Here is a 14,426-nt window from a genome sequence, read left to right on the forward strand (position 1 = left end):
CTGCCCTCCTACGCCACAGCCATAGTAGTGCCAGATCTGAGCTGAATTTGAGACCTACACCACAGCTCACGGCAATGCCTGCAGAATCTTAACCCACTGCGTGAGGCCAGGGATCAAACCCTCAACCTCATAGTTCCTAGTTGGATTCATTTCCACTGTGCCACAATGGGAACTCCCAAAACTCACAGTTTTAAATTAGAATTACTCACCTGGTATCTGGACTCACTGAGGTTCAGGTCCTTTATGCCTCTGCACAAAAGGAGCTCAGTGAGAGACAAAGTGATAGGCAAGAAATAGATTAAGATAGGATGCTTGCGAGAGATGCAAGTGGGCAGGCAAGGAGGCTCTGTCCCCTGGGATCCTGTGAGCCACAGTTTTATCATCCAAGGGGAGTGGGGGTCAGAAAAGACCACCCCTTCAGACTCTTGTTGAGAGCAATAGCTCATCCTTAGTATCCCATACAGTGAGTTCAAATCAGCAGAAGGGCAATCCTCAGACTCCTGCCCTTGGTCTGAATCTGAATGCAGGCCTCACCCCATCCCCCACCCAATGACCTGAGGCATATCTAGTGTTTCCTGTAGTCAAGCAAGCCTGCCTTGTTCTGATGGTCCTCTTGAGCAGCTAACTTAAAGTGATCTCCCAAAGTCCCCTAAGTTTCCCTCTCTATCTATGGTCCCTTATTGGGACTTATACAACTACCTGTCCCTACTCCATCCCTATGAATTCCATGCATAAAATGACCATGAATTACCAGTGAACTCTATTTCAATCTCAGACAAGATTCTAGAGTGTACTATTAAAAGGTGATTTTTGGAGTTCCTTGGGTCCTAGCCATTAAGTATTCAGCATTGTCACTGCTGTGGCTCTTTGTCACTGCTGTGACTCAGGTTTTTTTATCCCTTGCGCGGGAACTTCTGCATGCTATGGGCAAGGCCAAAAAAAGAAAAAAAAAGGTTATTTGTGAGGGTATATTAGAAAAAACAATAACCCTTGAGCCACTTTTATGTTCTTTAAGAGGACTGGCACATAGGCCTTGCCATGCCATTTTGTATGAAGTCACTAGGTCCAGGACTGTAGTTGATATAGAATATATGGACTTTAGAAAGGCATTTGACAAAGTTTGTCATAATATTCCTGAAGACAATATGAATAAATATAAGCTGGTTTTACAAATAAATTGAGTAGCTTAATAACCACTTGAAAAGTTGTATTTGATATGTGCTGAGTAATGAATTAGTATTTACTAAGGAGATATGATGTTGTAGAGGTCTACCCTTGACTTTTGTCATAGTCAACATTTTTTATCAATAAATTAGATGGATGAAACAACTTTCAAGGTTCAATTTTACAGAAGACACAAAGCTCGGAATTTTACGGAAGAACACAAAGCCACTAACAAAAGTTTGAGTCTAAAAAATACACGTATATATATTTTTATTTACATTTACAATTTTATTTCTTGTTCAGCCCTTGTATATTAAAAGCCAAATGCTCACATAATAGAATGAGGGTTATTGGTTTCATGGAATAGGAACTTTTGGAGGAAAGGAGAATAGTAGAGGAAGATTGGGAGTGGATCCCAAAGGGCAAGAGGGGCAACTAGGTCTCAACAGGGATTGAAGTAAGGGATTGGAAGGTCATTGGGTCTAAGACAGTGACTGATTCCATTTTTTTCTGTCTTACTCTGGATCCACAATGTCTTTTTCTCATCTTCTCTCTGTGTTTCTATCTGTTCATTCTCTCTCTCATCCCAATAATGTGCTTTACTCTGTACCTTGCATGTGAGCCTTCTTTATTATGGCTGTCTTAAAGGTGTCCTAAATGCCTGATCTTTAGCACTTACAGGCCTAGCTGGCTCATCCCAGCTTAAGGCTTGGTTCTTCTGGGTCAGATGTCCAACCCCCATTCACCAATTAGCCTTGCTAGAGTGGAGGGGGTTTTAGTAATATACCAAACAGAGCAGCCAATATTAGAAAGTGGATTCTCTAAAAAGGGAGACAGGACGTAAGGAATAGATTGATATATTCAGTGTAATGAGGCATGGTTTATTTATTTTTTGCTTTTTAGGGCTGCACCCACAGCATATGGAGATTCCCAGGTGAGGGGTCGAATTGGAGCTACAGCTGCTAGCCCACGCCACAGCCACAGCAATGCCAGATATGAGCCAAGTCTGCAACCCATACCACAGCTTTTGGCAACGCTGGATCCTTAACCTCCAAGTGAGGCCAGGGATCGAACCTGCAACGTCATGGTTCCTAGTTGGATTTGTTTCCGCTATGCCACAACAGGAACTCCTGCAGTGTGTTTTTAAATAGAGGTTTTATGTAACATAAAAGCCAGTTATATAATAGCAACATATAATTACTAAAAATGCAAAAGACTACTGTGATCTACGGGTTGCATTAGATAATATTATTAATGAGATATTAGAATGGGAGAAATTTGAGTCCTCTCTTATTCTGCTTTAGTGAGAGCAACTAAAGTATTCAGTTCTGGTCACTATACCTTGAAACATATATAGAACCTGGAACATATTTAAGGAAAATTATCTAGAATGACTAAGAAATTCAAAACCATGTCGTATGGGAAACAACTGAAGGAATTGCATGTGTTGACCTGGAGAATTAGAAGATAGAGAGTGTTCCTAATAGCTGTCTTTAAATATTAGAAAAACATGTGGGTTGTTCCGTGGTTACTAGGTGGTCTAGGACCTATGGATGCGCCAGGAAGGCAAATTTGCAGTCAGCTGAAAAAGAATTTCCTGATAGACAAAGTCCTCAGAAGATAGAACTGGTTATTTTACAAAGTAATTTCCTAGCATTCTGGATGTTGAAATAGAGTCTGGATAACAACTTATCTAGGTTGGAATAGTCTCAATGAACCCATCTAGAGATTGAACCAGAGGTTGTATTTCTGATTTCTTTCAAACCTGTTGTTTTATAAATCTATACATTTGATATCAGTGGCAGTTAGTTGATATAGTCATTAATCTGCATCCCACAGTATTCTATCATGGTTTTTAATTTGAAATTTTTATTATTGAAGTTTAAATGAGAAAATTTTTACTGTATGAAAATTATTAGTTTTTTTCAACTCATTCAAGTATGGCATGGATAAGCACATATGGTGGATGGCATTGATAGGCAGATATGGTGGCGTCAGGACTGCCTTCTAGTGGTAAGTGAGGTTGTATTGAGGGTAAGCATTCCTCACATAATCCTAGTGTTACTTTCATTTTAGTGCCCTGAAGCAAGTATTTAATGAAACTGTCTCTTATCTTTGTGAACAGAAAGACTAGTAGAGGCTACTTGAGGAATATTTATATACTTGAGACAGAAAAAAAAAAAATCACCTTTCTCTTGATTTTGCTAAAATTCCATTTTTTTTCCACCTCCTATCTAGCCAAAGATATATGAGCATTTTATCTGAAAGAAGTAAGAGAATGCTGACATATACATGGTAGATAAATGTGATACAAATGGTTACAGGCATACTTGCTGGTTTTAAATAGACTTAGGTTTAATGCCACCTCTCCACCTATCAGCTGGTTATTTAATTTCAATAGTCCCATTTCCTTATCTGTAAAATATGTAAAACTATACCTCCTTGAGAGGAAAAGAACTATCTGATTTAGGGAGGAGAAATTAGGTTCAAAGTGTTTTTCCTATTTGTGGTTTTATGACAGAACATTAAATCCTGTAAAAATCATAAAATGTTAAAATAGAACAGAAACTTAGAGATCATTTGGTTCAATGCCATAATTTCATAAATGAGGAAAATTAGATCTGAATAAGCTAAGAAGCATCTCTAGGATCACAGTGCTGTTGGTACTGAAAGGCCAGTGGTTTCTTCTCACTACATGGAAAACTAATCTTAAATTAGGAATTTGAAAGATGTTTTCATCATTTTTAGTTTTATTTTATGGAAAATATTTGAAGAGTAAATCTTTCATAGAGATACCACGGAGAAATAATTACTCCAAGAGACCCTTTTTAATTGTAGGGTTTTGTGTTAGAGTCAATATCACGCCAGTTTTTAAAATTTTACCCAAATGTATGCAATGTTACAATTATTACTCCATATAGCACAGTATACATTTACTTAGTTTGACTAAGCTGTTTGTAATAACATCCTCAGTTGAACTTTATTTTTTTTAAATTAAATATAATTCAGTAAATGTATGTTCTATTTTCTAGATGTCCCCTGAAGAAAAGGTTTGTAAGTACTGTGGAGTCAGCTATCTAATTCTTCATGAGTTTAAGACTATGGAAGAAAAAGTGAAAGTGATGGAAAAAGAGATGAAATTTTATCAAGGAAGTGTAGAACGTGAAAAGAGACTTGAAGAAAAGCTACAGTCTCTTAGCCAAGATTTCGAACAGTACAAAACTGACAATGAATCCAAAACAGAAAGGTTAGAATGTGTTATTCTTTTTTGTCATTTATTTAGTGTGGAAGACAAATACATAAAGTAGACTTTGACTTTTTCTAGAATTTCTCTATATCAAGTATAATTAACCCCTTAATAATTTGAATTTGTTCATTAATTATTACTGATTACAAAATATAATTCTTAAATATAGTTTGAGCATTCCTTTGAGACATGTATTTCTATCTGAAAAGTTAAACACCTATTAATTCAGTTGAGATGGGTTGGTTTTGCTTTTGCCCAGTTGATTATCTTAATTTTATCATTAAGAAGATTTGCCTATCAAAAATCGGGTGAATTTGGGTAGTTTTTGATATCTAACATTTGTTTTTAAATGGCCTTGAATATTTAGATTTATAGAAGAGGGTATTTGTGTTTTGAAAAGGATACAAAAACATTACAATTGGCACATGATGTTAAATCACTGAAACTGGAATAAAATTAAAGATTGGGTTCCTAATGCTATTGAGTCTAATCAGCAATTTAGTCTGTCTAAAGACACCTCACTGGGTTTATACAAACACTTCTACAGGTTTTTTGCTTTTTCATGACTTTTCCTTTTTCCTTTGAATGAATATTTCTCCATTTAAAATATTGACAGTTGATGTTAGTAAATCATGAACTAATGAATATAATGAACATTGCGTCCTTGTAAAGTAGAAACTTTCTCAAATCTCTTAGAATTGCTAAATTCCTGTTGTGGCTTAGTGGGTTAAGGACCCTGCATTGTCTCTATGAAGATATGAGGTTTGATCACTGGCTAGGTTCAGTAGGTTAAGGACCCACTATTGCCACAAGCTGTGGCTTAGGCTGCAGCTACAACTCTGATTTGACCCCTAGCCAGGGAGCTTCCATATGCCATAAAAACAAAAAAATAATAAATAAATAAACATTTTAATCTCTTAGAATTAAGTACTTCTGTTAAATTTTATTACACATTTTAATAATTACATTACATGTCAACTGAGCCTGATATTTCTTAGTCCTTTACTAAGAAAATTTTGTTTTATTTTCTTGAATTTCAAATCTGAACAGTATTTTAAAATATTTGAGTGGAAAAGTAAAAAATTTAAAATATTTAATTTAAAATTTTACATATGAAGGGTTTTATCTGTGAGATTCTTTTGTTTGATTTTATTCACTCTTTACTTTCTTCGAATAATGTATTAAATAAATAATACATAAACATAGGAAATAAAAGAAGTATTGAAAGAAAAGGCAGGAAAGTCCTTTTTTTATCCTTTTGGTTGCTTTCTTCTTAGTGGAGATAAAACTGATTTTAATGGTTTAGTATATATCTTTCTAGATCCTTCATTGTGCCTTTTTTTTTAAAAAATGAATTTTATTACACTTATAGTTGTACAATCATAATCACAACCCAATTTTATAGCATTTCCATCCTAAAACTCACAGCACATCCCTTTACCCCCCAAACTGTGTCATTTGGAAACTGTAAGTTTTTCAAAGTCTGTAAGTCAGTATCTGTTCTGCAAAGAAGTTCATTGTGTCCTTTTTTAAGATTCCACATGTAAGTGATAGCATTTGATGTTGGTGTCTCATTGTCTGACTGACTTCACTTAGCATGATAATTTCTAGGTCCATCCATGTTGCCAAAAATGCCATTATTTCTTTCCTTTTAATGGCTGAGTAATATTCCATTGTGTATGTGTACCCCTCGTCTTGATCCACTCCTCTGTCGAGGGACATTTAGGTTGTTTCCATGTCTTGGCTAATGCAAATAGTGCTGCAATGAACATTGGAGTACATGTGTCTTTTCCAGTCATGGTTTTCTCTAGATAGATGCCCAGGAGTGGGATTGCTGGATCAAATGGTAGTTCTATTTTCAGTTTTCTGAGGAATCTCCATACTGCTTTCCACAGTGGTTGCACCAATTTACAATCCCACCAATGGTTTAATAGGGTTCCCTTTTCTCCACACCCTCTCCAGCACTTATTGTTGGTAGACTTTTTAATGATGGTCATTCTGGCTGGTGTAAGGTGGTACCTCCTAGTGGTTTGGATTTGCATTTCTCTAATAATGAGTGATGTTGAACATCTTTTCATGTGTTTTTTGGCCATCTGTATGTCTTCTTTGGATAACTGTCTGTTTAGATCTTCTGCCCATTTTTTGATGTTTGTTTTGTTTGTTTCTTTGTTTGTTTGTTTTGTATTGGGCTGTATGAGGTGTTTATATATTTTGGAGATTAATCCCTTGTCAGTGGATTCACTTGCAAAGATTTTCTCCCATTCTGTGGGTTGTCTTTTCATTTTGTTTAGGGTTTCCTTTGCTGTGCAGAAACTTTTAAGTTTAATGAAGTCCCATTTGTTTATTTTTATTTTTACTGTCATTACTCTAAGAGGTGGATCTGAGAAGATGTTCTGTCATTGATGTCAGAGAGTGTTTGGCCTATGTTTTCCTCTAAGAGGTTGATACTACCTCGCCTTATATCTAGGTATTTAATCCATTTTGAGTTTATTTTTGTGTATGGTGTTAGGAAGTGTTCTAATTTCATTCTTTTACATGTGGCTGTCCAGTTTTCCCAGCACCACCTATTGAAGAGGCTGCCTTTTCTCCACTGTATATTCTTGCCTCCTTTGTCATAGATTAGTTGGCTGTAGGTGCATGAGTTTAATTCTGGGCTTTCTGTCCTGTTCCACTGATCTATATTCCTGTCTTTGTGCTATATGGTTTTGATGATTGTTGCTTTGTAGTATAGTCTGAAATCTGGGAGCCTGATTCCTCCAGCTCCATTTTTCTTTTTCAGGATGTCTTTGGTTATCCTGGGTCTTTTGTGCTTCCAAACAAACTTTAAAATATTTTGTTCAAGTTCTGTGAAAAATGTCCTTGGTAATTTGATAGGTATTGCATTGAATCTGTAGATTGCCTTGGGTAGTATAGTCATTTTGATAATATTGACTCTTCCAGTCCAAGAGCATGGTATGTCTTTCCACCTATGTGTGTCATCTTTGATTTCTTTCATCAGTGTGTTATGGTTTTCAGGGTACAGGTCTTTTGTCTCTTTAGGTAGGTTTATTCCTAAGTATTTTATTCTTTTGGATGTGATGGTAAATGGGATTTCTTCCCTAATTTCTCTTTATCTTTCATTGTTAGTGTATAGAAGTGCTGTTGATTTCTGTGTATTAATTTTGTATCCTGCAACTTTGCCAAATTCATTGATGAGCTCTAACAGTTTCCTGGTAGCGTCTTTAGGATTTTCTGGGTATAGTATCATGTCATCTGCAAACAGTGATAGTTTTACTTCTTCCTTTCCAATTTGGATTCCTTTTATTTCTTTTTCTTTTCTGATTAACACCAGATCCTTAACCCCCACTATATGATAAAGAAACTCCAACAATGCATTTCTTGATTAAATGAATCAATATCTAATGTTTCCTTTTACATTTAATGAAAAAGAAGGTAGATACAATAAAAAATAATTGGTCTTTACATAAGCTCTTATATACTTCTTATTATTAGGAGATAAAAATATTAAACACTTTAAGATGAAATAAGCTGAGCATTTGGAGTTCCCTTTGTAGCTCACTGGTAATGAACCCCACTGTTATCCTTGAGGACATAGGTTCAATCCCTGGCCTCGCTCAGTGGGTTAAGAATATGGCATTTTTGTGGCTATGGTGTAGGCCAGCAACTGTAGCTATGATGCAACCCCAGCCTGGGGATTTCCATGTGCCACAGGTATGCCCCTAAAAGGTGAAGATTTTACTGTACTATCAAATAGTATCTTATAAAAATTGTTTTAACCACTTATTTTTGAATAATAAGTGCCAAGTGATTTCTTTCATCAGTGTCTTATAATTTTCACTTGGTATTTTTAGATTACATTTACATTTAGGTAATTGTCAATATGTTAGTGTTTATGTATGTCATTTTATTATTGTTCAGTTTGTTTCCCCTGGTTCTCTTCTGTTTCTCTTTCTTACCTTCAGATTGTTTTCTTGAACATTTTTAGGATTATATCTTGATTTATTTTTAGTGCTTTAAGTATATTGCTTTGTATGTGTTTCTTAGTGGTTGCTCTAGTTATTGCAATATATGTATGTAATTATCATAGTATATGATTTAATTATGATGTGTGTTAACATGGATTTATTTGAGTTTTTTGGTATTTGGATAGAATAGGATCTTTCCTACAGCTCGTTGATTTTGTATGTTTATATCTCTTGCCATAGTTATAAGTTTTCAGCCATAATTTCTTCAAATATTATTTAATCCTACTTCCTCCCTCTCCTTTCCTTTCAGACTCTGATCATATGATTATTAGCTTTTTTGTTATTGTCACACAGGTCGCTGAGACTCTGTTAATTATTTTTTCTTTCTATTTTCTTTTTTATTTGGATTGGATGAATTCTCTTGATTTATCCTAAAATTCACTGATTCTATCCTGTCATTATACTCTGCTATTGATCCCATTAAGTGACATTTTTCTTTCTCTTTCTTTTTCTCTTTACTTACTGTATTTTTCAGTTCTATCATTTCTCTTTGGTTTTTTAGTTTTCTATTTCTTTGTTGAGATTTTCTATATTTTTCTTTTGTTCCAAGGGAATTTGTTACCACCTTTATAAGAATTTTAAAGGTCGCTCCTTTATAATCCTTGTCAGATAATTCCAACATCTGATTCATCTCAGTGTTGGGTCTGTTGATCATCTTTTCTCATTAATGTTATGATTTTCCCAGTTCTGGCATGATGAGTGATTTTCCATAGAACTCTGATTATTTTGGAGGTTATACTATGAGACTGGATCCTATTTTATCTTGTTTTTAGCAGGCACTCTTTTTGCTGATGTAAAGCATGAAAACTAAGTGGGTATATTTGTTCGGCTTCCTGCTGGGTCCACTGACACTTCTTTAGCAAAAGTCGGGTTTTGACTCTCACTGCCTCATATCAGATTGGTGAAGCTGAAGTTAGCATATCTCCATTGGCCCTATTCACACCTCTCTAGCAAAAGTAGGTCACCAACTTTCATGTCCTTGTGTCTCTGCATGGGGATATAATACCAGTTCACCACTGAACTCACTATCACCAGCGACAGGGTACCCAAAGAGCTCACTCATTCTTCTTTTTTGCAGCATGGTGGAGCCAGAAGCTCAACTTCTTTCTGTGCCCCACTGACACCAAAGAATGGGAGAAGTTGGTGCCAGTCAGCCCTGCCTCCTATCACTTGATTCTGCCTTGCTCATATCAGCTAGGAGTAGACGCTCAGCCCCCTGCTTGTCGCACTGGCACCAGAGGTAGAGAAGCAGAGTGTTGACTATTCTGTCTCACACCACCTTTTTCTACCTCACTAATGCTGGGTGGAGCTGGAGCCTTCTGATTGAGACCCTACAACACAGGATATGGGTGGGGAGCCAGAATTGGAGTGCCTCTAGTTTTGTTTTTCACTTTGGTCTTTTTGCTGCCAATTGGGTTTGGAAGTTTAGTTCTTTACTGGGCCTCACCAACACCAAGCTGTAAGGAGAGTGGCATGCTTACTATGATAACTTGTACCACTTTGTTCAGATTCATTGGTGCAGGGTGGGAATGGAGGCTCAGCTCCCCATTGACCTTGCTGGCTGCCCTGGTGGGAGAGTTGGAGCATATCTTGTTTCTACAGAAGGTGATGGAAGATCAGCTTGCAGCTAGCTACTCTGATACTATACCAGCCAGGTGCATTGGAGTACACCACCTGCATCTATGGGGCAGGGCTGTGGTGGTATGAAAGATAAATACTCTACTTAGTTATGTGCTCCCTGAAACTGTGAGTTGGGAGGTACTGTTTTATAGTTGCTGTTTAGCTAGAGAGGGTGGATATTACCAAGATTGTTTTCTATTGTTTAGTCATGCTTGCCCTGATCAGCTAAGTAGATCAGACTTTTCTTGGAGTTTTTTTGTTTCTTTGTTTTTGGTGGCTGTTGATGGTTCTAGGTTGGGGACTTCTGTAAAAAGCACCTTGTCTGGATATATAGGAGATAATAAGGAAACTCAGTGATCGCCCTCCCTTGGTGTTTCTCTGGTCTTGAAGTCAGTAGGCAATTTGCCTTCTTCTTTCCACCTTTCAGAGTCTTCCTATGCTTGTGTTGTGTTATGATCAATGTTGTTTAGTTGTAAGAGGTAGGACCAGGGAGTTGCAGGGCTACTTCATCTTGTTTGTGACATTGGGTTGATTTTTTTCAGTCAAATTAAATATTGCTTTGAGTAACAAATAATATTTTTCTCTCATTTAATGGCTTAAATTCTTACAAATGTCTAGCTTACAAAAGTCAGTGTATACACACACACATCCGTCTCTGCATGCCTGCTAAATTATTCCTTTTTAATTTCTCTTTTGCTTATGTCAAATTGAGATGGTGCATGGAAATTTAAGCAGTGGTAGGATAAGCCTGTCTATGAGGAATCAGACTTAAGAGTTCTGTTGATCGGAGTTGGTCATTCTCAGAAATCAGGTGAGCTATAGAAGTCAAGTCTAGACCAGTCAGCCCAACAAAAGGGCATAGGTACATACCAAAGGTTCAGAGAGCCAGATTGAGTCTGCAGTTTAGGATCAAATTAACAGAGTGTCTCTGAGTTTATAAATGAAGATAATTGGAGGAAATAGATGTACTTGGCCAGAGTAGAGGATAATGGGGCAAACAAGGCAGGTTTTGTTAGTCATTATCTTCACTTGCCAAAACTACCTCCCACTTAGGCAGTTATGTCAGCTAGGAATGCATTCTGGAGCAAGTGGCTTAAAGGACAAGGGTTTATTTGTTTCTTCAATCAAGAAGATGTCTAGGCAGCTAACAATGTCACAAGGGACCCGGCCCCTTTCCATCTCTCCTCCTGTCTTTCTCCATGATTAGGTCTTCAGCCTCATACAAGTCTCTTCATGATCTCAATATGGCTTCTGCACTGCCAAAAGTACATTTCTAGGCAGAAATATGAACAGTAAAGCAGTCAGGGGAAATGCCTGTATTAGGAGATCAAACACTTTCCCACAACTACAGGAGAGACTGGGGAACTGACTTTAGGGAGTTGGTTCATTGCTTCCTAAAAGAATAGGTTCTATTGTAAGGAAGAAGACACCAACAGGGCCCGCCTCTCTGGATATTACATTTCCTTCCAGAAAATAATACGTGCATACTTTTTTAAGTTCCTTATGAGAAAAAAAAGCAGTATCTCAAGAAAAGAAATACATCAAGGACAATTTTTAAAAAGTCTTATCTTTTGAGCATGTCTTACTTAGGCTCAGCTTTTTCTACTTGTGTAGTACTCTCTGTTGTTTGTGGACGTAGTGTAAGAGGCATGCATGTTAAAAATGGGCAACAGAATTGTGAATCATCAAGATTTTTTAGAACAAAGAACTGATGTAGAACTATAGCTCTAATAGTTTGGGCATATTTCCTAGGTAATCATTTCAGATATCTAGAGCCCTTTTCAAACCCTCTCTCCCATGATTCTGATTTGCCTTTTGGGACTGAGTGGGAGTCTCTGCAGTGGAATGAAAGCTGTTACTGATGGGAGTGTGATTGGGCATATGAACTTGGGGATGGCAGGAAAAAAAAGGTTGAGTACCATTTGGAAAAATACTTCTTTTTATTTCAGGCAACTGAAAAATGGCTCCAACAGACATAGGGTTGTTAGTAAATAACTTAAACCTAGGTGTTTACATCCTGTTTTTCTTAGTCTAGATGTACAGATATGAATTTATTATATTGATATTTGTGCTATATATTACTTAAACTATGAGAAACCTAAACAAGTTTTATTCATATTGTGTGGTTCTAAGACCAGCTAATCCTTTTCTTTTCATTTTTTTCCTAAACCAGCACTAAATTGTGTTCCAGACTAAAGTTCTTATATATTGAGTATACTATTTTCCACTATTTCTTTTCTCTGTGGACACTTAGAAATAGTAAATACAAGAAGTTGACAGGTGTTTTTATTATTGGTATAAATAATATTTACATAGGTTTCCTCCATTAGATCTGGTAAGGTTGTGGAGATTGATATTTACTCAACAACATTGATAGACCTATGTATTCTTGTATATCTTTTATTACCAGTGTAACTTGGGAAGCTCTTCTGTGTATCATTATATTGTTGCCATAGCAACGTGGTTACCAAAATAAGGTACTTTTTTTCTGCTTTGTGTTTTTCAAAGGCCTTTTTTCCCCAAGCGTTTTAATCAGCATTCTAGAATATCCATCTCAGACAGTCATATTTCTTATATTTATCTTTCCCTTTTGAATTTACCTTGCTTAATATTAGTTATCATTATAAGATAAAAATACAGTTTTTATTGGACTAAATCCTTGTGGGAATTATGAGAATAAATGAAGTGAAGCAGTGTATGATCTGATAGAAACAATAGAGGCTCTGCTGATACTTAGCCCTGTGACCTTGACTTATGATCTTTTTGTACTTTTGATTCTTCATCTATAAAGGAGTCAAACAGCTACTTAACCACAAGGATGATATATACACATTACTCTGTGCCTGACAGAAATTAATTTCTTGTTCACTCCCCTCACTTTTCTGTCTCTTTCTGAGTTTGTTAACTAAGGATAATAGCATACAGTCTGTTCTTCCCTGCCCCTTCCCCCCAACCCAGTAGATATCATCACAATCTCACTTATCTTAGATATATAAACACTGCCCAATATCACAAGAGAGATCCTTGAATCTAGGAAACATCCTGATCTTAACCCTATCATGACAATTAATTTCAGTTTAATTGGGGATTTTAAAAAGGCTAGCCCAACTTTGATTAGTAGGTTCACACCCTGTGTTTTCTGCTGAGGGAAGTAGAAATTATGTAGAAAGCATAACTGTAGAACTTAATTGTTACTTTTATTTATTTATTATACCTCCTTCTTTACAAAAAGGATATGAAGTGTTTTTAAAAGACATAATAAAATTAGTAGCATAGGGGAAGAAATGGAGAGAGTTGTTGGACAAAAACCAAGAAACCAAATATGACAACCCTGAGGATCCACAGTTAAGTATAGCTTTCCTGTGAATTGTTTTACCTGAGCTTCAGGGATTTTGGTACTTGAATTCTTTTTTTTTCTTAATTTAATTAGATTTTTATTTTATATTGGAGTATACTTGATTTATAATGTTTTGTTAGTTTCAGCTGTACAGCAGAGTGAGTCAGTTATCCATATACATATATCCATTCTTTTTTAGATTATTTCCCCATATAGGTTATCATAGAATATTGAGTAGAGTTGCCTGTGATATACATTAGGTCCTTGTTGATTATCTATTTTATATGTATTAATCCCAAACTCCCAATTTATTCTTCCCCCCACCTTTCCACTTTGGTAACCATAAGTTTGTTTTCTAAGTCTGTGAGTTTATTTCTATTTATAAAGAGGTTCATTTGTATCATTTTTTAGGTTCCACATAAGTGGTTTTAGATGATATTTGTCTTTCTCTATCTGGCATACTTAGTATGATAATCTCTAGGTCCATCCATGTTGCTGCAAAAGGAATCATTGCATTCTTTTTTATGTCTGAGTAATATTCTATTGTAAATATATATGTACCGTGTCTTCTTTATTCATTCCTCTGTTGATGGACGTTTAGGTTGCTTCCATGTCTTGACTATTGAACATAGTACTGCAGTGAACATTTGGGGTACGTATATCTTTTCAAATTATGGTTTTAACCAGAATATACTCAGGAATGAGATTGCTGGATCATATGGCAGTTGAATTTTTAAGGAACCTCTAGACTGTTTTCCATAGTGGTTGTACCAATTTACATTACCATAAACAATGTGGGGGGGGGGTTCCCTTTTCTCCACATTCTCTCCAGCATTTATTGCTTGCAGACATTTTGATGATGGCCATTCTGGCCAGTGTGAGGTGATACCTCATTGTAGTTTTGATTTGCATTTCTCTGATAATTAGTGATATTGAGCATCTTTTCATGTACTTTTTGGATTTGTCTCCATTGTGCCACAAATTTTAAGAGCAATTTGATACAAATTTTAAAACTTTTTGTTCTAGTTCTTTG

At 36.1% G+C, this 14,426-nt stretch overlaps 1 protein-coding gene across 1 annotated transcript in view; it reads left to right on the plus strand.

Annotated features, from left to right (window-relative positions):
• LEKR1 (leucine, glutamate and lysine rich 1) overlaps positions 1-14,426 on the plus strand; it is a 237,110-nt gene that overhangs the window by 22,326 nt on the left and 200,358 nt on the right. Inside the window, exon 3 of the mRNA XM_047785385.1 lies at positions 4,197-4,411. Within this exon, the coding sequence (XP_047641341.1) occupies positions 4,197-4,411 (215 nt within the window). The remainder of the gene's footprint in view (positions 1-4,196; positions 4,412-14,426) is intronic.

Source organism: Phacochoerus africanus, chromosome 1 (genome assembly GCF_016906955.1).
Source record: "Phacochoerus africanus isolate WHEZ1 chromosome 1, ROS_Pafr_v1, whole genome shotgun sequence".
NCBI classification, from domain to species: Eukaryota; Metazoa; Chordata; class Mammalia; order Artiodactyla; family Suidae; genus Phacochoerus; species Phacochoerus africanus.